This window comes from Pezoporus wallicus, unplaced genomic scaffold (genome assembly GCF_028554395.1).
Source record: "Pezoporus wallicus isolate ANWC-B61680 ecotype Strahan unplaced genomic scaffold, APGP_CSIRO_Pwel_v1 contig_8542, whole genome shotgun sequence".
Taxonomy (NCBI): domain Eukaryota; kingdom Metazoa; phylum Chordata; class Aves; order Psittaciformes; family Psittacidae; genus Pezoporus; species Pezoporus wallicus.
The window spans coordinates 2913129-2937110 of record NW_026640148.1 but is presented as its reverse complement, the minus strand read 5'-3'; the positions used below and the strand labels follow the sequence as shown (position 1 = coordinate 2937110).

The 23982-nt window shown below is 51.5% G+C and overlaps 2 protein-coding genes across 2 annotated transcripts; one reads left to right on the top strand and one right to left on the bottom strand.

The window, feature by feature from the left end:
• Positions 1-527: 527 nt before the first annotated feature.
• OXTR (oxytocin receptor) lies at positions 528-7797 on the top strand. Its single transcript, XM_057417499.1, has 3 exons — positions 528-608; positions 818-2001; positions 6500-7797. Exons 2-3 carry the CDS (start codon positions 1077-1079, stop codon positions 6745-6747), a joined length of 1173 nt encoding a protein of 390 aa, XP_057273482.1. The 5' UTR covers positions 528-608; positions 818-1076; the 3' UTR covers positions 6748-7797.
• Positions 7798-9990: 2193 nt separating this feature from the next.
• Positions 9991-13849, bottom strand: CAV3 (caveolin 3). Its single transcript, XM_057417501.1, has 2 exons — positions 13230-13849; positions 9991-10505 (listed from the first exon to the last, which is right to left on the bottom strand). Exons 1-2 carry the CDS (start codon positions 13341-13343, stop codon positions 10164-10166), a joined length of 456 nt encoding a protein of 151 aa, XP_057273484.1. The 5' UTR covers positions 13344-13849; the 3' UTR covers positions 9991-10163.
• Between the last annotated feature and the right edge of the window lie 10133 nt (positions 13850-23982).

The window sequence follows — 23982 nt, the reverse complement described above, 5'->3', positions numbered from 1 at the left end:
TACTGGCACTGATTGCAAACAATGTTAAACACAACCACCTTGTCCTCTTTCGTAGGAATGGTTTAATAATATCTAAAATACTCTCCTAAAAGAAAAAAAACCAGTTCCTGGTGGTTGTTTAACTGCCAAGTAATGAAAGCAGGAGCCTCCTGGTTGCATGAGGCTGTGCTGGTGGATACAGTGGGACTCTGCTGTGGTGGCCGTGACCGGCTCCAGCAGTCAGAGCGCAGCTCCCCCCGGCACTCGGAACCCCCAAGCCGGAGCGGGCAGAGCTCGGGGAGCAGAGCCCGGGCTCGGGCCGTGCCCTCGCTGCGGTCTGACACATCCCGTCTGCTCCCGGCGGTTCTGCTCTCCCCAGCGCCGGCCCGAGGCTGCGGGACCGAGGGGTGGCGGGGGCAGGAAGAGTGATGGGCGCTCTCCCACCCCTCCACGCTTCGCACGCCCGGGGGGCTCGGGGGTACCGGGAACACCGCCCGCCAGCAGCTCTTGCAGCCCCCGCCCATCACCGTGGGACCCGCCGGCAGCCTCCGAGCTGCCGCTCCCTCTCGCGGCGGCCGCTCCGAGCGCAGGCGGGTGCGGCCGGGCCCGGGGCACGGCAGGGTCCGGCGGTAGGAGCGGGACCCCCGAGGGGCTGTTCGCGGGACCCGGCGGCGAGGGGAGCGGGGAGGGTGCGGGGATGGGGTGCGGAAGGAGGTGCCGGAGACGGGTGTGCGGGTGCGGCAGCGCCGGGGGGGCGGGAGCGCTGCGCCGGGGATCCGGCGTGTCCCGACCCTTCCCGCTGATCCTCCTCCAGCGCCTTGGTTTTGTCTGGGGGCAGGAGCCTGCGGGAGCGTCGGGAGCCCGGGGAGGGGCCGGGGTGGAGCCGGCAGACAGCCCTCAGCCCAGGGCACGGGCACCGGGACAGGGACAGGGACGGACGGGAGCTCCGGGGGAAGAGGCAGAGCAGCCCTGCCCGCCGAGGTGAGCGCCGGAGAGGAGAGCCGCAGAGGACACGGCTGCCTCAAACGGGGACGCGCTCGCAGAGGATCTGCCACCCACCCTCTCTGTACCAGGCTCTATGTGGGACGGAGCTGGCCATGGAGAAGTTGTACTTCGCGGGGAGCAGCATATGGACCATCAACAGCTCTCTGGGGAACGGCAGCCTCCGCATGGAGAACCAGACCTCCGGGAGGAACAGCACCACAGACCCCCTGAAGAGGAACGAGGACATGGCCAAGGTGGAGGTGACGGTCCTCTGCCTCATCCTCTTCCTCGCCCTGACCGGCAACCTGTGTGTGCTGCTCGCCATCCACACCACCCGGCAGAAGCAGTCCCGCATGTACTTCTTCATGAAGCACTTGAGCATCGCTGACCTGGTCGTGGCCATCTTCCAGGTGCTGCCCCAGCTCATCTGGGACATCACGTTTAGGTTTTACGGGCCAGATTTCCTTTGCCGGTTGATCAAGTACTTGCAGGTAGTGGGGATGTTTGCTTCCACCTACATGCTCTTGCTGATGTCCCTGGACCGGTGCTTGGCCATCTGTCAGCCGCTGCGGTCTCTGCACAGGAGAGCGGACCGGGTCTCTGTTCTCCTCACCTGGCTGCTGTGCCTGCTGGTCAGCATCCCACAGATCCACATATTTTCTCTGAGGGATGTAGGGAACGGGGTTTACGACTGTTGGGCAGATTTCATCCAGCCCTGGGGACCTAAAGCCTATGTCACCTGGATAACCCTGATGGTCTACATCATCCCTGTGTTGATGCTGAGCATCTGCTATGGCTTGATCAGCTTCAAAATCTGGCAGAACGTGAAGCTTAAGACAGCGCATGGGCCCAGCGTGAGCTCCAGCTCCCACAGTGGGACAACATTTGCCAGGGTCAGCAGCACCAGGCTCATCTCCAAAGCCAAGATCCGAACAGTCAAAATGACCTTCATCATAGTGTTAGCTTTCATAGTGTGCTGGACTCCCTTTTTCTTTGTGCAGATGTGGTCTGTGTGGGACATGAATGCTCCGAAGGAAGGTATGTCCTCTCTCTTCCCGTAGCCCTGTGTTTGCATGGACTGCTTAGCTCAGTGGCTGCGGGGACACCAGCAGCAGACTCACAAGCTGCAAGTGGCAGCCAGAACCTCTGCTCCAGGCTGGGTCTCAGGGGGCTGGGAGGGAGGCAGGAAAAGGTCCTGAACATGGAAAACCCACCCCACAGGCAGCAGTGTCTGTGCCTGAGCTTCCCCAGGGGAAGCAAGGGCTGGCTGGCTGAGCCCTGGCAGGTTCAGGGCCACCACAGCTCAGGTTTGGTCAAGCTGTGTGGTTGTGGTGGCCAGGGAGGTTTCCACTGTCCCCGGGGGCGTGATCTCAGCCCTCTGGAGTGCTCTGGGGTCTGTGGTGGTTTGATTGCCCACCCCGGTACTGGGATGAGGCAGGAGAAAACAGCAGCATTAGTGCCCCAGTTTTCTTCTTGTTCTTTTGTCCTCACTGACTTCTTTGCTTTCTACTCTTTTGCCCTCTTTTCCCTCTCCTCTCCTCCCATTTCCATCCACCCTGGACCATGTTGCTGTTACTTTATCTCTGACCGGAGCATGGTTTGTGCAGAAAGCCACTGATTTATGAGCAAAGACTTTCCCTAAAGGATGTGGTGTCACTGATTTGTCATTTCTTACACTTGGTGCTGGCTGCTCCTGTCATCACTAAGGTTGAGGCAGAGTAAAATACATTAGTCTCACACACTTATAGCCGTGCAAGTCTGTGCTGTCACGCGGTGGAGGTGTCTGATGGTCCCTCTGCACCTGCAAGGAAAACTGCTCAGAAAGCTTAGAAGAAATACTCTGCACAACTTTGTGAGGTGGGAGAAAGGGAAAAAAGCACCTCCAGGGATGGCAGCTCCTTGGGGTGCTTACCAAGCTCAGCAGAGATGCTGACTCTGGCGATGCCAAAGAGGGGTGAGGAGCTGCAGCTCTCTCCTGGCTTCCCCAGCAGCCCTGCCACAGCAAAGAGCTTCACAGTGTAGGGCACAGTTCGCTTACACTATGAACTCTTTTCCCTTCTTTAAGCCTATCCCTGAGCTCTAACCCTCACCTTTTAACCTTCTGTGTGGGAGAGCATGATGTCTCCTGCAGCCCACGCATGTCTTGTCTCCCTGGGTCAAAGCTGATAGGAGCCAGGCAGGCTTACTTCGCCTTTCTTGCACCTCTCTGCTCTTTTATTTCAGGCAGAGGAGCACATCTCTTGAAGCCTCCCTACGTGCACCCTGTGTCTGTCTCGTTTTCCACCTGATTTAGGCTGTTTAAACTTCTAGTTTTCAGCTCACCCTGGGGTGAAGCAGCGTCTCTCCCCTTTGCTGTATTTTAAACCTGCAATCTCGAGGGCTTTTGCCTGACTCATCAGCAAACAAACCTCTGCCGCTCTGCTGATTCCTGCGGCGCGGAGCAGGGGGACGGGGGGGGTTCACAGATGGCACCCTACCTCCTGCTCCGGGAACTTTCCTTTCCTCACCCTGTGCAACTGGGCCTGCGATGCTGTTCTTTTGATTTGCTGTTAGGTTGAGAGGAAAGCTCCAGCCCTGCCGAGCTGTAACAAACTTCTCTCCCCTTCACGTTTCCATTGCTCGGGAACCCGTGTCTGTTGTAAAGGGTGGGAGTCTGGCGTTCGTGGCACAAGGAGAAAAAGCCTCGGGTGGGTTATTATGGATAGCAAAAGCCAGGAGACTCCAACCCTTCCTCCCAGGCCCACCCTCCTCCTCACTGTTTGCCCAGAGGCATGAGGGGGATGGAGACCTCTCTGCAGAAGAAAGAGGCTTTGCCTGCAACGCTCCAGACAGTGTTGTCCCGCATCTCTTTCCCTTTGCACCGAGGCTCAGGCTGCCTCGGCTGGGCAGTGTGGTGGGGTGCCTGACAGAGGTGTACCCAACAGGAAGGGAGTTTGGCTGTTTCTTATCTTGTAGGCTTTGCAGCCTGCATGGGCATAGCATCAGAGAGGAATGGAAGATGGTGGGCAGGCTGCACCCTGGGAGATGATGCGCAGATCACAAAGGCTGTGTGAGGGAGGGTCAGCTACTTAGAAAACGTTTAGTTTTGTCCACTTAGGATGTCATCAAGAATGTCCCTGACAAGGATGAGTCTGTTTATACCTTACTGAATCCTAATTAATGCTGAGCAGGGGCCCTGCGGTTTTGTGTGCATTGCATCCTGGAGCGTGGTGAGATGCAGATCTTGGGCATTAGCAGAGGGATGCACGGTGCTTGGTCTGCCGTGGGTACAACTCCAGTGCTGTTCAGGGCTGTGCTTTCACCTCTGTAGGGTGAGAAGTCTGCTGCAGTTTAGCATGTGTTGGGGGTAGAGATAAGACTGTAAAGAAAACAGAGGGAGCCCTCCTTTCTGAGCTAGTAAAGTGATGGTCAGAGAGGTCTCACTCTGCTAATACCAACCCCGTAGCTCTATACACGAGTCCTCATCACTTCACAAAACAGCCTCAGTGAAATAAGGCAAGTGAGGCGCAGAAGCTGCACCCCTGCCCCTGCTGTGCCAGTGTCAGGATGGGGCTGGGCTCCCATGCTGCTGCCCACCTGCCTGGCCCCAATCTTTGTCTCCCCCAGCCCTGCTGTCACCCTGCTCCACACCACAGTGATCTCCACCTTTGCTGGCCATGCAAACCTACAGCCCCTGTAAGTGTGGGTTGGATCTGCACTTTATGGTTCAGGTGCCAGCTTCAGCACCAGGGATCCTTCACAGACCATTGCTTAGAGCGAGGTTTCTGTTGCGGGCACCTTACAGATAATACACATTGCATGTGGCATTTTGAGCTTTGAGTCAGAGTTGGCTTAAAGCAGTCATGAAGATAATAGCAAGGCTGTGAAGCAGCGTAACTGTTATATTGATCCTTTAATCTTGGGAACTGGTGTCCTGAAGCGTGGGCTGTGAGTGATGGCATCTATCTGTTTGTGGGAATTAGTGAACAATCCTCAGTTCATCTCTCCGCTGTAGCAGTGCTGGCAGCAGAGGTCCCATAGCACTTCCCAGGCACAGCCTTCTGCCTCCGCTGATCCTTCCTGACAGCAGGACATCCACAGGCCCGCACAGGGGGCTGTGCAGAGCATGGGGAGAGGGAACTTCTATAAAGGACAGAGCTTGCTCTTTGCAGCGCCTCTCAGGGCTCTCCGGCAGTCCTGCCAGAGGAGGGGGAGATCCACACTTAAAACCTGCCCTGCTGTAAGCTCCATGAAATTCAATTTGTCTCCTGCAGAGAGGGAAGAGCTGTCAGCCTTGGCTAGGGTTTTTTTTAGTGGGTGGAATTGCTGTGATGTATTTCAGGTCCTGTGCCTAGGATTTGTAAACCACTCCCCATGGATTTCCTTTAGCGTTTGCTTGAAATTAAAAGTGGTTGGACCAGACATCACTAGAGCAGGAATTATGCATGAGTTGGCTAAAGGTGAATCTGGAATCTAGCATTCATTATTCACGCTTCTTCTCCAGTTTAAAAACTGCAAGTGAAGTTTTGCAGAGGCAGAAAGGGACCAGAAACAGCCAAACACGTATATGCATCCTTACTGCTCGTGTCCCCTGAGAGCACAAGGAGATGAGAGGATGGGCAGAATAAAAGCTCTGTTCCCTGCTCCTGTCTGACTGCCATGAGGGTGCGAGTCCCACCATCCCCTACTCAGCTGGTGGTGCTGATCTGACCTCTCTGGTGGACAACTGGGTACTTTGTGGGCTGGGAATGAAGAGCAGCAGGAGCTGGGGACTGGAGGTGCTGGCACCCTGCTGTCACTGTCCCCAGCACCATGCTTGCAGCCAGGAGCCGTTGCCATGCTCCCAGGCTTCATTACTGAAATGGGAATGGCTGTCATTTTCCCTGGCACAGCATCGTATGGGAAAAACTAATTTGGGGGAAAGAAAAACTCTGCTGGTCACCAGGGCTGGGATAGCACTGGGCAAAGATGCATGGATGGGGCAGGGCTAACAGGCACCGTCCTGTTGGCTGGGTTTTGGTGGTGGGGAGAGCCCAGGAGCAGGGGATGCTCTGGGGCCAGGGGAGAGAGTGGCTTCCCCACAGCCCGAGCAGATGGAAGCTGCCAGTCTGCCCTGAATCAGCTACTGGTGGGAAAAATGTTTGTTCCCATCCTACTCTTTGCTATGGCAACTCCAAGAGGCCATGCTCCCTCCTCCCCACTTTGGGCATGGTAAGGGCAAATTGTGCAGGTGATGCCGGGAGCAGCTCTTCCTCTTGTGATGCATTTCTAGGGTAATGCCAAGCAGCGCAGGAGCTGAAGGAGAAATGCAGCCTTTCTGAGGGAAAAACCCTTTAAACCCAAATTGCTTAAACCAAAACTTGCTTCTCTCTTTTTATTCACCATCTCTTCTCTACCAGTGCATCAACCACGGTGTTTCTACAGTCAGGACAGCCTATCCCTGGCATGGGAGGATGTGTCATGCTGGTGGTGTGTGCCTGGTGCCTACTTCCCCAGGGTGCTGGCTCTCACCCCCCCTGCACCATGCCCTAATGCCGACGTCCTTTCTGCCTTGCAGCCTCCCCCTTCATCATCGCCATGCTCCTGGCCAGCCTCAACAGCTGCTGCAACCCCTGGATCTACATGCTGTACACGGGGCACCTCTTTCACGACCTGATGCGGCGCTTCCTCTGCTGCTCCACACACTACCTGAAGTCGCAGCCGGCGTGCGACCTGAGCGTCAGCAAGAAGAGCAACTCCTCCTCCTTCGTCCTCAGCTGCAAGAGCACGAGCCAGAGGAGCTTCATGCAGCCATCCATGATGTGAGGGCATCGCCTTGTGCTGCCACCGTGCTGCCTTCCCTGTGGAAAGCTCGGATTCGGACAAGCAAGGGGGGGTCTATATAAATAGGTGTATATATGTCTGTGTAAGCATGTACAGGTAATATACAGATATATCTTATTTAACTGAGGCAGGAGTGAGGGGAGGACTGCTGTTGTCGAGGCTTCAGTACTGCCTGGGACTGGACACCAGAAACCCACTTCCAAGCCCCCAAATCACTGACATAGGTGGTTTTTAGATAGCACTGGGAAGAACAGGTTCTGCCCCAAGCTATCCCACACTGCTGGGGCAGGTGTGCCCTATTCCCATTGGATGCAAGGGGCAGGGTGATAGATGCCGCCCTGGCACACAGCGTTGGGCACTGCCCCACCTCCTCCTGCAGCAGGAACCCCACAGGCTGCCAGCATCTGGCTGGGGCAGAGCAGCAGGCACCACGCTCTCAACACGGGTATATTTGCTTTGCTTGAAGTATTGTGCGGCAGAGGCAGCCCTCTCCCTGCATCCCCGCATCCTTGTATTCCTGCATCCCTGTGCAGTGCTGCCCGGGCTTGCCAGTGGCACTGCCAACACAGAGCAGGGCAGTCCTGCCATCATGCGTTAGGGCAGCAGTGGAGACAGGGCTGGGGACAAGCCTGCCACGGGGCAACATTAACACCTGGGTGCCCCTACCCTTGCCCAGCTCTGCTCCATGTGCCCTGCTCCTGCAAGGCTGCGCACACGGGTCAGCAGGAGCCAGGGGAGCAGACACGACTGCAGGGCCAGGGGATCTGTGCAATAACTTGTTTGCTGAGTGTGCTCTAAAGCTTCTCCGAAGGGAGGCCTGTGGAATTACAGCTGGACTCCATGGGGTTTAACAGAGGAACTCCTGCAGAGTCCCCTGAGGCTAAGCTTTTGCTTTGGATTTACCGCAGATTGCATTTAGTCTTTTACACCAATGCAATTTTCTTGCTCTGTAACGCACAAGGTCATGCTTATGGCATGGATTTTTTATTGTTAAGAAATACCTGTAAATAAAGTTTTCTGACTGCGTCTTAATGGAAAGCGGGAGAGGAAGTGCAGATGGAGCAATAGACGAAGAAAATGAAGGAAATCAATGGGAAGCAACGCTTTAAACAGAAGACCCAAGTAAGTAAGGATGCTTTTAGAAAGGAATGCACCAAGCACTGAAGACCTACACTCCCCTTTATTCCATAACATGGATCTCACCATGCCACAGCCTTTGCTGGGTGGGATGGATGCAGTGAAGGGCAGCTCTTGCTGAAGGCAGTGGGAGCTTTCCCATGAATTTGGTGGCAGTGGGATCCAGTGGCTGCAGACGGATGAGCCTACCTTTGCTCACGCCGTCTCCTGGATCTGCAGCCAGGGAATGTGCAGGAGCGAGGCCTGCATGCAAAGGGTAATATGATTTGGCCTTATGTGTTGGGAATGAATACAAAAAATTCATTTAAATGTGAACTTGATCTTTTCCCTGTCATCAACAAGTACATTTCACCTTTCATATCATGGCATTCCTTCTATTTTTCTGTAGTGGCTTCAAGTGAGCTCTCAGTGCATTTGCTGAACACAACCCAGTACGTGCACTCTCAGTATGTTTTACCAGGTGGGTTTAAATCCTTATGAAAGCATATAGCATTTTCCTCCCTCTCTCTGGCTGAGTGATGCTGCAGCCCACAGCCAGGCTCCTGCAGCATCCCCAGGCTGCAGTGGGAAGGGGATGGGGAGCAGAGCTCCAGGTTTGTCACAGTGGAAGGATATCAGATGTTCTGCAAAAAGACATTTATAGGGGTCAGAAGCAAAATAGAGGTGCTGACACGTGAACCCATGCATCACTGCAGTGGGGAGACCAGGATTTCAGAGGTTTGTTCGTTTCTGGCTGTGAACTACTAGAAAAAACCCTAAAAAATTAAAAAGAATATAATCCCACTATTGTTTTTAATTCTTTTATTCCCACAAAAAAAAGCTTTAAAAAACGCTCATGATAAAAGTGGTTTTGGAAACTTTTTTCTCCATACAAATATCTTAAATCACTCCATCCCTCTTGAGGCCCGGTGTTGCTAGACCATGGGTGCTATATTGCTATGGAATAATGCAGTCCACAATCCCAAGCCATTGGACGAGCACCAGAAGAAAATCTGGCTCTTTCTTGTCCTTGGCATGGCCCTAGAAGGGACTTTGGCTCCAAGTCTTTGTTGGAAGCCAAGGGAAAAAAGCACATGGATACAATTGAGAATAACCTCTGAAGAACGGGACCTCCTGGGCCCTGATTCAGCAAAGCACTTAAGGCCAGAGCCAAAGAAGGATTTGAGTGCCTCAGAGTTAAAGTACCGTTCATGGACAATGGACTAAACAGATTAATTGACAGGGGAGGACATAGCTCCAAATTGGACTTTTTCCCCCTCATCCCTGTGTTTTCACTGAGCCAGAGCAGCTGGGTGCAGGCAATGTCCTGGAGGAGGCTCCTTCCTCTGCTGCCTTTGCTGTGTCAGATATACACACACTGCTGCAGGCTAGAGCTTACCCAGCATCAAAGTAAGCACGTCTGCTTTAGCTGAGAACCAAGCTAAAGCTTGAAGCCAAGCTTGTCGTGTCTCAAGCTAAGTTACCAAGGGCCACTTGTTCTCATTGCTCCCCACAGTGCTGCCTGGCTGCCCCCTCTGCAGCCCCAGTGCTGCCCACATAGTTCAACATCCTACTGCAGAGCATAGCGATTCCCTCAGATTAAGTTGTGAGCATCAAACTGCCGCAGATGGTTTTGCCATTGCCGGTGGCCCAGGCACATGCTCCCAGAAGGGAGACACAACATTTCATGCACTAATCGATCTGATTTCAAAGCTTTGCTGAAATGCGAGCACACATGAAAAAAGGTTTGTTTTCACTATTCTATCCATAAAACTTTTGTGCACCATGACTTAATACAGAAGCTTCCACACCAGCAATTATTTGCAGCAAATAATAATCCATATGCAAGTATTTCTCTCAGTGTCGTGCTAGACCAAAGGGATGGAGAAGCAGGCAGGGTTTGGTCTGTTGTCCATCAGCATCTCTGCACCATGGCTTCTTGTTGCAGCCCGGGGCTGTGGTCCAGGAGATACTGCTGTCCTTCCCATGGGAGCAGGGTGCAATGCAGGGGGTCCTGGAGGGCCAAGGGCTCTCACTGAGCCTTGTTGGGCTTCTCTTCTCCTAAAACTGCTGGCTCGAGGATAGAGCAATGGGCAGCCCAGCATGCTTCTGAATGCAGAGAGCATCCCTCACTTCCAGTTCTGCTGCAGGGCCTGGCAGCACTGTACAGGTCCCTGTGCATGGATGTCCATGTGCCTGAGGGCAGGGCACACTGCGGGAGCCAGGGAATTCTGTGTAGAAGGGTGGATGTGCAAGGGGCTGGGTACTGCAGCTGTAGCGACCTAGATCTCCTTCCGGAGAGCAACTCTGATGTTGCTGCAGATCTTGGAGAGTGCCTCAAAGAATGGGTCGCAGAAAGTGTGGATGCACAGGGAGTAGATTCGGCTGACGCACTGGATCTCTATCAGGTAGCTCTTGATGCAGGGCACCACTGCCCAGATGTGGCAGAATGAGATGAGGGCAAAAAGGAAGCCCCAGATGACGGCCAGGGGGATGCCCAGGATGGCAGAGAGCAGCCGGTAGCACCAGTACTTGCTGACGGTGAAGGTGGTGTAGCTGGCTTTCCAGACGCCGTCAAAGCTGTATGTTCCCACAGGCTCAGCTATCACATCCTCAAAATCCACCTGGGAGGAGAGAATACGGAGGTAAAGGTGGTTTGGGGAATGAAACCTCAAGGCTCCAGTGCAAGGATGGGGATCCATTGCAACATCAGAGCACAACCTGAATGGAGGGAGGCTATGGAGAGCAAGGGCTGTGCTGGGGAAATGGATGCTCTAAACCAGGCATGACCACTCAGGACACATTCTCTGGTCCCAAACCCTGAGCTGTGGATGATGCTTCCAGGCCCAAGCCTGCCAAACGGGAGCTGTGCATGGGAGTGTTTACTCCAGAGGAAGCCAGAGCCCATTCCTACCCTTTTTTAGCATTCAGGCGCATGGGCTGCCTGCTCAGCCAGAAGGTGGCTTGTGATGATAAAAATCCAACTGCCCTCTTCATTTGTGATATATTAGTTTATATATGCAAGGGCAAAGTGCTCTGTTCTGTCTGTCTGGGTTCCTTCTGCAGAGGGAGAGAGATCAGCTGGGCCATGCCCTTACAGGGATAGTGCTGTTGTGCGCAGGTACTGGGAGTGTCTCTGTGATAAATGCTTTCAGAAGCCTCTGACCTACGTGTAAAGATCTCATTTCATGTGGTGTAACTGATTTCCAGGGAATACGTGAACCATGCTATTTGTTGTGAAAAATAGCAAGGCATTTCCTTGGGATGTTAACGTGTCTGTTTGTACATTTATGTTAAACTGTAACCTCCATTCGGGTTTTGGAAGCACTTGGATCATGAAATCATTCTGCATCATCTTTAATTTCCTAGAGTGGGCAGGAGGGAGAAAACATTGCTACGGATAAAGAATCAGCAGCCAAGTTACCTGGTGCTGGGGAAAGCCCTGCTGCCCAGGGGCTGGGCCTGAGCTGCAGGTCACTGCACAGCTGCCTGGGGAGCTAATCAGGGGTCGGTTAACGAAGAGAGCACCAGGCTATAAGAGAAGAGTCTCAGGAGTGCTGTTCCCTTTGCTCACAGTGCACCAGGAGGGTCTGGAGGACTGGTGGAGGCAGAGTGCTGGATCCCAAGCTGAACCTAGGCACTGCCCTAACGTGCTTACATGCAGGTACTGCTCTGTTGTTTTATACTTTGCCTGGGAGGAGGCTTTCAAAGCTCCGCAAAGCCTTTGTGGCTGGTGCCACCACTGTAGCTGTAATGTGGTCTCAGATTCTGGCTGTCGCACTGTAATGCTCAGGATGGGTTTATCTATGGCCACCTGAACCCTCCAGCCTTAACCTTCAGCTTTAGCACTCTGTTTCTCCCCTTACCTCCACTAGATGCCTTTCTACTTGCTGTGCTTTAGGAGCATTATATGGTTTCATGCACTGGGTGTTTCTGAGTGTGTTGCTGCCCACAAGAGAACAGGGAGGCTTTGGCTTTCCCTGCAGCAGCCATGGGGTGAGCTGTGCTTCCTATCCTGGGGCTGGCTCTGCCCCCCAACCCCAGCCTTATCGTCTGTGCTATTTTTAAGGTGGGAGGAATGCTATGGAAGCTGATGGAGCAGCAGCGTGGCCATGTGAGTGTGTGAGCTTGGAAATCCTTTACAGGCTTTTGGGGATCCCTGAGTGGGAACAGGCAGAGGTGGGGAAATGGGGTTGGTGTGAAGGGTTAGCGATGGTCTGGAAGGTGCTCCTGTTACCCCCAGTAGTAGCTGGGGAGCAGGTAGGTGTGCTCCTGAGTGCTGGGCATGGGGTGCCACTGGGCTGAAGGCTGTCCCAGTCCTCACCAGCAAGAGCAGTGGCAGGGTGGTGCTGCTGCAGCCCCGCACCTCTCTAAACATGGGCTAAGGCTGATGAGGCACTGGCATGGTGTGACACAGATGTGGGACACGCTGCTGGGAACATGCTTGAGATAGCGAGGTGCCTGGCAGCTGTCACAGCCACGTCTCACTGTGCCGGAAGGGTGCCCATCTATGGCTGTCACTGTCAGCTCATCCCAGAGGCTTTGAATTTGACCTGGGGTTTAGCTGTAATAGTGTTTTAATGCATAAATGCAGGCTTACATTTCAACTGTGTAATTAGGTTCGTGGCATGTTACAAAGCCAGGCTCAGTGAATGCTGTCCCTTCTAGCACGTCATCCACTCTGGTCTCTCAAATACAGTTTTAACAAAACCTTTCCATCTCCTCCTGTTCTCCTTTGGTCCAAACTTATCTTTGGCATAACACTAACAAAGCTCAGAGCAATTGTGTTTCAGTGGTGAGCGCTCCGGAAAAAGTTTCTCTGTTCGGCTAGAATGAGAATTCCTCTTGATCAAAAATAGACTGGAGGAGACTTGCTGCACCCTCCTGCCGCTGTGGGGAAAAACAATCTTCACAATAGGACAACACCTATCAAAACCGTGCTCACATAGTCGCGTCCTAAAGATTAGCAGCTTTTTCCCCAGGTTCCCTTTAGGTGAGTGATGTGGGCTGACCCTGTTTATTTTTGACTTCCCACTTACTGGTACAAAGGAAGGCGTCTCCGTAAGTATAAGGCTACAGACTGTGAAGTTGGAGAGAGCATTCAAGGAGCAGGGAATACTGCATTAATCGGAGTCATCAAGCAAGCATCTCTCTGCCCCTGGCAGCAGGTCTGTGGCTTCTAGCAGGTTATCTCCCTGTTACCCGAGGTAACCACCTCTTGAGGCACTTGTACTGGGGAACTGCAGCCCTGCCTGAGGCCAAGCCAAACACAGAACGTCAATACCAGCACACCGGCTGCGTTAAGGAGGCAGTGATGCTTCTGAAACACAGCGCTGAGAAAGTCCTACCTTTACAACGTCCTCGTTTATGTGCTTTGGGTCTCTGTTCACCAGGTCGATCTCCTTGGTGTGCTGGTCCTTGATGATGATCCTCTCCTCCAGGTCGGTCTGCTCCTCGGCCATGGCCGCTCTGCTGCCAGCGTGGAGGGTCACAGAGGAGGGAATGGGGCTCTGCGGTAGGAGGACCAGGGCAGGACGTGGTGTGGAGGCACCGGCCCCCCTGCCCGCAGCAGCTGCCCCTGGCGCAGCTCCAGGCTAAAATTAATGTCCTGCCTCCCGAGGCCGCCCCAAGTGTCCCTTAAAGGGGCTTTGCTGGGGACAGCCCCTGCGCTGTCACCTCTGGGGGGTACCTGTATGGGTGGCACCCTCAGGGCAGGGTGGTGCAGGGGGGGCACGCACCCCCAGCAGTGCGGGTGGGATTTGACCCTCGTGTGGGGAGGCAGCATGGGAGAAATGATGCCCAAACCAGGGCAAAAGTCCTCAAAAGCCTGAGAGAAATGGTTGTTTACAAGGGAAATCACTGTTTACTGATCTCTAAATGAAGAGCCTCAGGGGAGATGGGAATCACATCTATAAAGATCACCCAGGGAAGCCACATTGTCCTGGGACAGCCAGCAGGCTTTGGGGTCCCTGCGGAAGTCCAGAAGCAGCTCACGGTATCGGTTTGGATTCCTTCAGTTCCAGCTCTTTCATACAGAGAAACTTGAGGAATCCTACAAGACCAACTGAGGTCTACAACAGTCAAAGTATTTCCTCAATGGACACAGGGCACAGTGACATTTAGTGTATTAATGATGTTTTATTTAACTTGTGCTGTATTTTGATAGCGCTCATCAATCTCCTCAGTGCTCTCTTGGGTCTTGTCAAGTGAAGATTTGTTTAAAACAAACAGTCTTGTAGGAAAAGAACCAAACCAACCATCCCCAAACCAAAACAACCAACCACCATCAAACCACCCACCCAAAGCTCCTGGCAAATCAGTTGTTTATGGGCATTTTCATGTGAAGTAGTGTTGGGATAACTGCCCTCTGTTCTTCCCTCGTGTGCCCCTTTGGTTACGGCTGCTCTGAACTCTCCCCATGCAGTGCTGGTGATGGTTGGTGACAACTCGCTGTGTGGTAGGGGTGACACAGCAGGTGGTTGTGACTTACCCCTGGGTCAGCACCACACACTGCAGCATATGGGGGCAAAACCTCTTTGGTGGGGACTGTATATGAACCTCCATTAATGTTGAGTGTTCAATTGATGCATGTGTCTGAGCTGTTCTTGAGCCTTATTTCTTTTCTGTTTCACATGTGAAATTGCAAAGATGTGTGTGGTACCTCCAGCTGGGGCGTGCTTTGGGGTTTGTGGCTGGGATGGAACATTGCCGCTGGCAAATGACACCAGCATCGCTTTGTGGGAGCAGAGCAGGAAGGAGCACCCAAAGAAGCCTTGCTGATGGCCCACAGGCAGACCCAGCTCTGGCTCATTTCCCCCCCTATCTCAGGTACCCCTACTTACAGCTCCTTGGAGATATGTGAAGTGGGGTCCAAATACCCTCAAGCTTCTGGAGCTTAATCCTTCAGTGCCAAGTTATCATGATAAGTTTAGGTTTATTCTGGGCTGCACAGTCTGGTCTGGGAATGTTTACTTGGATGAGGAAACATTGCCTGGGTAGCTCTAACATCAAGAAACAGTATTTCTTTGTGGACCTGAGTGGAAAAACCCAGAAGGGTGCAGTGTCCTGCTTAAGTCTCTGCTAGTGAAGTGAAATTGGGAAACAAACCTAAGTCTGAAGTAGACCTTAATGTAAAACAACAAAACAAAAAACTCTGGGCACAAATTGAAGATCAGTATTGGAACGTGTAATTTCTAGAATGCCTTTTTAAAGGACTATTACAGCAGGAAGCAAACAGCTACCACGGAATCTGAATTGTCAGATAAAAGCCTTCAGGTATTGCAAGTCATACACCTGTAAAGTGGTGAAAGGAGTGAAGACTTTGGGGCTTTGAGCAGTCTGGTCTAGTGGAAGGTATTACTGTCTGTGGCAGAGGGTTGGAACTGGATGAGCTTTAAAGGCCCTTCCAACCCAAACCATGCTGTGCTTCTGTGACTGAGGAGGAGGGATCAGTGTCCTGGAGATGTCTATACAACTGTTGAGCATGGAAGAGGCCACTTCAGAGCTAATGTGTTCAGCTGGCATGGCAGGGAGGTATTTTAACAGCAAAAGGCTGCCGCCTTCCAAAACCATCAGTGCTGACTTTATCAAACCTTTGTGGCTTGGTGCCTGGAGCTTTCAGTTTTGTTCCAGCCCTCTGAGTTGATATAACACAGTGCAAAAATGGGATTGTATTCTTTCATTTGGCTGAGGTGTGGTGTGTCTCTCGGACATGTTCATTTTTCCTGAGAACTTGTGATGGTGGGAGCCTGGCTGAACACTACTGCGGGTTGAAGGCTGCCAGGCTCCTCTAACTCCTGCTCGAGGTGGTTTTTCAGGAGTCAGGATGGTACCTCAGTCTGAAAACTGTTTTTCTTGGGATTTCTGCTCTAGTGGAAGGAGATGTGGTGATGCCTTGGTGTGTGACACATCCATGGCTAAAGCTGTGATGACTGCATCTTGTCCGAGACATCTCTGACCTCTCCTGTAGGGAGAGAAAGGGGAGAACTGGGGGTGGGAAAGTAACCATACAAACCCACGGGATACTGCAAAAGTAAAGGAGGCACCTACGGAGAAGGGATGAACTCTGTGAAGGTTTGAGCATGGAGGTGTGGGTTCAGATCTGGGCAGACTGCTGCTGGAGGGGAGTGTCCGTCACTGACCCTGTCCTGGCTGTGCTTCTCCAGGAGAAAGGATGCTGGAAAACTCTTCAGCAGCACCAGTCCCCTGTCCCTGGGTCTCTCACTGGTGACTTGAGCCAAGGTGGCTCAGTTTGGTCCTGTTCCTTTGCCTTCCTGCTAGGTTAACAGGCACAGCTGCAGTACTAAGAGGCATCTGCAGGCAGTGAGCTGCTGCTGCTGGTGGTGGTAAAAAGTGCCAAGAGCTTGCTGGGTGTAAAAGTATCTGGAATTTGGTTCAACACAAGCTGCCTGTTGGTCTCTGCCCTTTGGTGGGGCTTTGAGACCCACTTTTGGTGATCCAGCCCTCTGCCCTTAGTGCCAGCACTGGCTCAGCAGCAGCAAGAGCCCAAACCCAGCATGGGCTGGTGTTGCAAGTAAAAACTCCATGCTCCAAAGCTTAAGTCCTGTTCTGTCACAGCTGAATTCCTCTCTATCAGAGTTCTGTAGCACCACTGCTGCCATGGCTGAGCACTTCAAAATAGACCGTGCAGGATGGTTTTGCAAGGTAAGCTGGTTTCCCCTTACCCGGAGCTGAAGGCACATAACAGTACTGTGAGCGGAGGCGGTGTGCGTGAGTAACTGTGCTCTGATGGAAGAGCAGCACTCGCTTGGCTGGTGCCCAGCACCCAATTTAGGAGCCACAGCTGCTCCTGGCAGTGCTGTCCCCTGACAGACGGAGCAGCACTACACAAGGTATTTGTTCTGCTGCGTTTTCCTCCACCCATCCTGCTGGAAGGCTTTACACCAGGACAGGGGTTGCTGTCCCCATGGTCGGGGGGGCTTAGCCGGCTGCCCTGAGCCCCAGGCGCTGTGGAGGGGATGGCAGCACAGTTGTGGGGTGCCACACACACTCTCCCCTGCTTTGCTGGGCCCTGCCCATCTCTGGTGTGGGATTTCTAACAGCGTGAGTCACTTGCTGTCTTTAGGCTTGGGCTGGTCCTTGCTGTCTGCACCCAGGCATGTGGCTTTGGTGTCCCAGGCGTGGGAGTAGGAGAATGTGGACCCACGTAGCGGTTAACGTGCAGTTAGTAAGAGTCAAGTAGCAAGGAGAGAGAGGAGGAATATTCTGTTGCACCACAGATGCTATAAATAAATGTATTTCCGAGTACTTTAAGACTGTGAATGGGACACAATATAAAAGCTGCTGGTGTGCAGAAGCTGCAGTGGGCTAACAATAATATTAGTTTGTTAGTAACTGATAACAACCAGAAGTTTAATTGCTAAGTACAGGTGATAAAACAATAGCAATTTCAGCAATTATTAATGCTCCCCTGAGGATGGTTATAGATATGCATTGAAAGAATTTGCTGGCCATGCCTTGTCCTGTGGAGACCTTTTCCCAAGCTGGTGATGCAAGAGATGCCAATAGACATTAATTTCTTGGCAGTGCCCTTCTCTAGTACCAACTAGTGCAATAAATTAGTCTTGCCTTTCAGTATAAAGTCCAGCTTTCATACAGCAAATGCATTCCTCTTTCCAAATGAGGGGCTTCTCCTTGCAGAGGTTTTCATGCATCAGCCTGCCCAGGTGAGTCCTAAGCTCCAGTTGTTCCTTTCATCCTGTGAGTGCAGCTACCCTCAGCCAGCCCTTGTCCATCTGTCCAGCATTAAGCATGAAGGAAGGGGGTTCGGGAGCCCACAGACAGCTGGGCAGATGGAGTGTTTCTGCATGCGTGGAGTACACCTGGGTGGTTTAAAACCCAGCTCCCTCCCTGGTGCAGGAATCTGGGGTGCTCATGACCAGCAGATGGTTCCTACCCTGTAAACACTGTGTTGCTGGTGGCTACTGCACTGAGAAGCCCTTTTTGTTCACTTTGCTGCCATCAGGCTTTCCTGCTCTAAGAGCAGCTCCTCTTAAAGCTTTGTGCTGCAGCACTGGCAGAGGAGGAGGTACAGCTCGGCATTGCTTAGGACATGTGGAAGACTCCACTGCTGCTGTTTAGCTTGGAATGTTTTTCCTACGCTCCAAGTCCTTGAAGGCTTTTTCTCTCCTAGGAAAATGGAAAGAGTTACAGGTGCTCGGAGCAGGATGCTGCTCCCTTGCCCACTCCTCTCGTATATCCCAGGTGCCTGTGGGCACATGAGGGAGTCCAAGCCCAGCTGCACTCAATAACTTTCATCTTGAGAACATTTGTTATAAAACCTTGTGACAAGTTTTCCTTTGCAGAAACCAACAGTAACCATTGTGTCCCTGAGCAGCCGCAGGTGTGATTTCAGGGGAGGTATTGCTTTTTGGTAAATAAATCATCAAAACCTGGACTGGCTGTGGGATTGAAGGATTGGTGCTGTGAATTTAGAAGCCTTCTAGGGGTCAGATAAATAACCTGCAGTTTGGTCCCAGCAAGTGAAATGTATTTCTCTTGAGCAGAGAAGAATAAAGCTGAAATAAAGCTCTTGGAAATCAAAGCTCCTATGAAAATAAATAGACCAGAACTGCAGTGAAGGGAATAGTAAAGAAATTGGGAGCTTTCGCTATTGAGTCCTCTGAGAGCATGCGGCTTGCCGTGGAAGAGAAGACAGCCAGGTACGAAGTGATGCTGGTAAATTGTTAGGTTAAAGCAGGAGGAATGATTCTGTGTGTAAGTCCTGACCTCAGGGGCTTTTAATCCTTTGGCTCAGTGTAAAGATGAGAGCAAAGGAATATTTCAAGCAACTGGAAGGTGCCGCCAGATAGAAGTGAGGGTAAGAGATCAGCTCTGCCTTCAGTGCTTGGAGCAGAGCTCTCCTTTCATCCTTTTTTAAAAAGGCAAACGAACCCTTTTAGCTCTTCTGTCTGTTGCAGGTTAAAACTCACTTTTAATGATCCATTCCCTCGTGTTACTCCTTCCTGAAATCGGGAACCTACAAGTGGTGGTGCTGCTGCTTTGTGATCCTGTCTTTGTTTTCCCTTGCACATTGCCACTGTCGTGCTGCAAGTCAGAAGAAAGAGCTGGGTTTCTTTTGTGGCAGGAGAATGCATGTGCAGGCTTGGTAGTGCTGGGGATGAGGTCTGGTACAGGTCTGCAAACCTAGCGATGGATCTGCAAATACCTGATCCTTGTCTTCTTTTGCTGGCTTGAAAGCACCAACTGTGGGCAGTGACTGTGCGCCATCTGAAGTTTGCACCATGCAGCACCTGGAGTTTCATGTATGGAAATAATTATTAAACAAGTTGGATTAAAATGCACCAGAGAAGCAAAAGCCCCAGCTAAGAAAACCGTTTAATGCACATTCTTACTGGTGAACTTGAGAGTACCTGAGGGAATTACACATACTTTCAAGTGAATGGGATGGGTCTTCTCCATCTGCCTCAAATTCAGATGCCTCTGTTCCTGATCTCCCCCCTCTCAGAGGGACTGAAAACCAAGGTTCTCCTTGATCACAAGGGGTACCTTGCCCTTTTCCTGCCTGGATGTCCTCTGTGATAGTGTGAAAGAGGAATCCAGTCTTGCTGGAGCTAATAGTGTCAGAGCCCTTAGATGAAGAGCCTTGCCCAAGACCAGTGCCTGCCTCCTTGCAAGTGGCTCAGGGTCTCTTGTATTTTGGCTAGTCCTTGCTCTTCAGTCCTCAGGTGCTAATGAGTACAGAAGATACAGAGGGTAGGGGTTGAATGACATTACCTTTTCAGAGGCAGCTGGAGTAGGTGGCTGGCAAATAAAAGTTTGAGTAGAAGCTGTGCCATGTTAAATATCAATTAGAATTAAATTTCACTAAGTACAGACATTCATTTATCATTCAAGTCATCATCGTCGTTTGTTTCAAATCAAAGTGTTTTGCCCTTTAAAAGAGAAAGTCTATGAATATCAAATTCATGCCCTCTGGATACGCAACCACCTGATCTTTTTGCATTATTGTCTCTGTAAATGGTGGGATACGAGCTTGAAACCTTCTCGGCAGGATGCATCAGGCTGGGGCTGGAGGGTGAGTGCTTAGGGCAGGCAGGAGCTGCCACTCTGCAGATGTGAGCTGGGACTGTCCTGGTGGAAATCCTTGCCTTTATCTGTAGTGCAGCCTCTCAATGTGGAGTAGGTAGGGAGAGGTCAGCTGTGAGACAAAGGATGTAAAGCTGCATTTCATCCTATGGGCTACAGTCAAATTCTTTCTTTTGCCTTTGATCATGAACATTTATTAATTATGATCTGCATTTGAGTTATGAGATTCTCTCACTTTAGATTTAGTTGTCCTGGATCTCTGGGATGTGTGGATGCTGTGTGCACACCAGCAGCAGTCAGAGCTGTTGGGTCTGGGCTGTTGGGAGTGATGTGCCCGAGGGCTGCGGAGATGGGGCTGCCGTCCAGCAGGGATGCAGCAGGTCAATGGGAGACCTGGGGAGATAGTAACACAGTAAGACACCCCAGGTACTGAAGGGTTTCTGCTTTTAATACTGTGTTTAATGATACCAGTGCACTGGGTATCAAGTGAAACATCTATATTTCTTGTTATGCAGCTCATCAGGCACTAATTGAGCCTGTAAGCAACAGCCAGCTATTTCCCAGTTCCCTCTTAATCACATTCTTCTGGCAGTGGGCAAAGAAATGTTTAAGATGTTGAACAAATGACTGTGTCCCGATGAGATGAGAGGGAGAGCAGTCTGCCAGGTGCTGGGGGAGCTGGGACCCTTCTGCAATGACTCTGTGGGGAATGCCCAAAGCCTACAGTCTGCAGCCTGCCTGGCTCTGGGATGCGCTGCGTGTTGCAGGGCTGGGGTATCTCCTGCTGCCCTGGTAGGGGAACCAGCAGCAGGGTCTCACCAGCCCCTGTCAAGCTGGGCTCTGTGCAGAGCTGCTGCTGAACAGTGCCAAGCCTGCTCTGAGGAAAAACAGCTTCAAGCAGCCCATGGGATGTTGTTCCTCTCTGCTGAAGGCACAGGAGGACAGTTTGGGAGCGGCCCCCTTTATCTTGTATTTATATCTCCTCTTAATCTTGTCTTTTCTCTCACACCAGCTCTCTAAATTCCTGTGGATTTTCATTTTAAAATAGCCTCACTTGGCTTTTCCTTATCAAGTGAGAGTCTTTTTGTGATTTATCACTTGTGACATAACCAGTTGGGTACTCTGATAATCAGATTTAACTAGTTGGTGTGCTGTTGATTAGAACAAGGTCCAAACCTTGCCTTTGGCTATTGTTTATCCTGGTGGTGTTAGGTTTTATTTAATAAAAAAACCATGTAACAGTAGAATAATGCCTTCCCTTTCAGCAAAGAGAAACACAGCTTCAAGCTGCAAAGAACAGGAGCCAGGTAATGAGTGGAGGCACTGCCAGTGTACAGAAGATTGCAGTAATGGCTTAAAGGAGTGTTTTGCATCAAGCTACAGTGAATGCAGTGGGAAGCCAGACAGTTAAAACTGTCTTGCTGGCAAGAAAACAGACCCAAATAGGGTATTTTCAACACAGGCTTAAGGTAAGAAGAAAGTGAATGTGTTCAGTATATGCCCTGGGGAGGGCCCATAAGAAGAGGGCCTAGCTGCTGTCCTATGCTGGGCTTCAGAGCTCAGAAGGGCTCAGCCCAAGCTCCAAAGCCTCCTGTGGAACAGACATCCCTGTGGCAATGCTAAGCACAGGGATTTGCAGCTTGCAAACCCGGGTGGGTTCGGGAGCCAGCCAGGCAAGCTCAGTGTGCTCTCCTGTGGGAGCTGCTCTCCCTGGGCAGAGCCGGAGCCTAGCGAGCCCTGGGAGGCACAGGGACGGCAGGACGGGTTCTATCCCAGTTATGTTGTTCTCTCCTGACCTCAGCGTATCCTGGGTGCAGGGGCCAGCACCCTTCTCCACCAGCACCTTTCTGCTGCCCATCAATCCCATGAGGAGCCAGGTTGTTGGGATGCAGCAGAGGTGAGGCTGGGAGCAGATGCCTTGCTGCTTTATCAGTATACTTTTAGGAATGGCCAATTCCACTGTTCCCTGTATTGTTCAGCTTCGCTGCGCAGCACCTACTGCCAAAATTACACACAGCTCAACCAGAGCAGCAGTTGTGAAAGTAAACAAGTGCTTCCATGACAGCCCAGGGCAGCTGTTTAGGCAGGAGCTGCCTGACTGCTGGTGTAAGTGGTGTTCAGGGACAGCAAGGCCAAGACACTCTCATGTTTCCAGCCCCATCAGTTGAAGCAGGAGTGTTCAGCGGGTGTGCATGTAGGAGAGCTGGGGTCAGTACCGCTTGCCTTGTGAGCCTTGATGTGATGGTGGAGCCTGGCTGCAGCGGCCAGCTCCCATCTTTGATATACCTGGCATCCTTCCTCATCCTGCAGCCCTGAGCTGCTGCAGTGCAGAGGAGCCCCTGTTGTGCTGTAAGGACAGACCATAAATACACTTCTGGTTGTGCTCCTTCATGAGCACGGGCCATGCTGCAGCAGCAGGAGCACAGTGACTGTCCCAGGCTCCATGGAGGAGGGTGGGAAAACAGAACTGTGGCACCTCTCTCTGTAGCCTGTCCTCTTGTTATATACTCCTGTGTAAAAGAGGGAACATGGTTTAAAGACAGGGGCTCAGAAGCCCAGTCTTTCTTTGAAAGCACAAAGGCTAAGTTAGGCTTTGAGTAAAACGCTGCATGAAGTGTTTGTGTGAGGCAACCAACGCTGGAGTGCAGAGAGCAATGCCTGTTACCACTCATAAATAAGAGAAGATGATGCTCTTAGGATGATGTCATGGCAAAGAAGTGCAGAGGGATTTTTGCAGTGTTGATCAATATTGCTTGCCTGTGACATGTCCAGGAGGCTCCTAATGCCTACAGATAAAATCCTTTCAAGCCCTCAAGGGGGGGGTTAACCTCTTAATAACCCAGCGCAGAATATAGATGCCTATTTCTAGCACTGCGAGCTTTGCATGTGAAAGGTTTCAGCTGCTCTGCCCTGCCCTGTTCTTGTTCTGATCTATTGTGGCACTCCTCTGTCTGGCAGTGGCTGTCTAAAAGCTAAGTACTGGTGTGGACTCAGGATCCAATGTAACTGCTGACCATTTTCCCCCCAAAATAGCAACTTTAGAACTAAGTTTGATGGTCAAGCAGTGTTCCTGTGGCACCAGTGGGTTGGCTGGCAGGGTTTGGGGGGCTCCCTGCGGTAGCATAAGCCCTAAAGTGGCAGTGGGGTTACTTTAAGCCAGAAGAAAAGATGACAAGCTTGTGAGCACCTAATATCCCAGCTTAGTATGCTGGCAGCTGCGAAAAAACAGTGCTAAAGAGATGGCAAATATAGTAACATGAAAAGAGTTTACCATCTCCCTGTCCTTTGGGTGAATGTTTCATCTATAGCATTGCACGTGGCAGTGTGCAACTAGAAAAATGCTGTCTGCTCAGATAAAGTATATATAAAACCAGTGGCCAAGGTTTGTAGGGTCTGTGTGATCTCTTAACCCTTAAAGTCTTTGTCAAAAGTGCCTTTCTGTTCCACAGCAGATCAGACTGTCAGGAAGGGGCTGGTGTTTGATTGTGCTCAGGACCAAGTCACTTTTCTGTTCCCTCCAGAGCTTTAGCAGCATAATATATATGTTAGGCTTCTTCACTGTTGATGCCTTATGTGGACATCTCAGGCTGCAGCCACTGGGACAGAACTTAAACCTGAGCATCTCCTGCTGTACCGTAAGGACTCTATGGCAAGAGAGCCAGGCACAGACCTTAGCATGCCAAGAGACAGCATTTTCAGAGCTTCAGTACAGTTCATGACTTTAAGTCTGATTTACAACTGGGGAGATGGGCTTCTGAGCGGAAATGAAAACCCAGTGGTTATTGCTAGAACTCCATGTCAGTTTTGTTCTAATTCTTTGCCCTTGATAAATGACAGCATTTACAGGTATTTTCTTCTGATCTTGCCATTTCATCCATTAGTGCTGTACGTCCCTGCAGCCTGCCCTCCAGCTTTGAAGACTCTAAAACCCATTGACACTTGCCTTTCCTCTTTGCTGTTGCTGGCAGTGGCATGCTGCTTCAGAGGGTGCAGCCAGAGGCACATTTGCGCAGTATGGAAAATGGGACTTGG

What these genes read in the sequence shown, in the direction of transcription:
- OXTR (XM_057417499.1), top strand. Translation starts at nt 1,077, where the DNA reads ATGGAGAAGTTGTACTTCGCGGGGAGCAGCATATGGACCATCAACAGC. An exon ending in CATGAATGCTCCGAAGGAAG is followed by an intron (nt 2,002 to 6,499) that starts GTATGTCCTCTC and finishes TCTGCCTTGCAG; the next exon opens with CCTCCCCCTTCATCATCGCC.
- CAV3 (XM_057417501.1), bottom strand. Translation starts at nt 13,343, where the DNA reads ATGGCCGAGGAGCAGACCGACCTGGAGGAGAGGATCATCATCAAGGAC. An exon ending in TAAACGAGGACGTTGTAAAG is followed by an intron (nt 10,506 to 13,229) that starts GTAGGACTTTCT and finishes CTCTCCTCCCAG; the next exon opens with GTGGATTTTGAGGATGTGAT.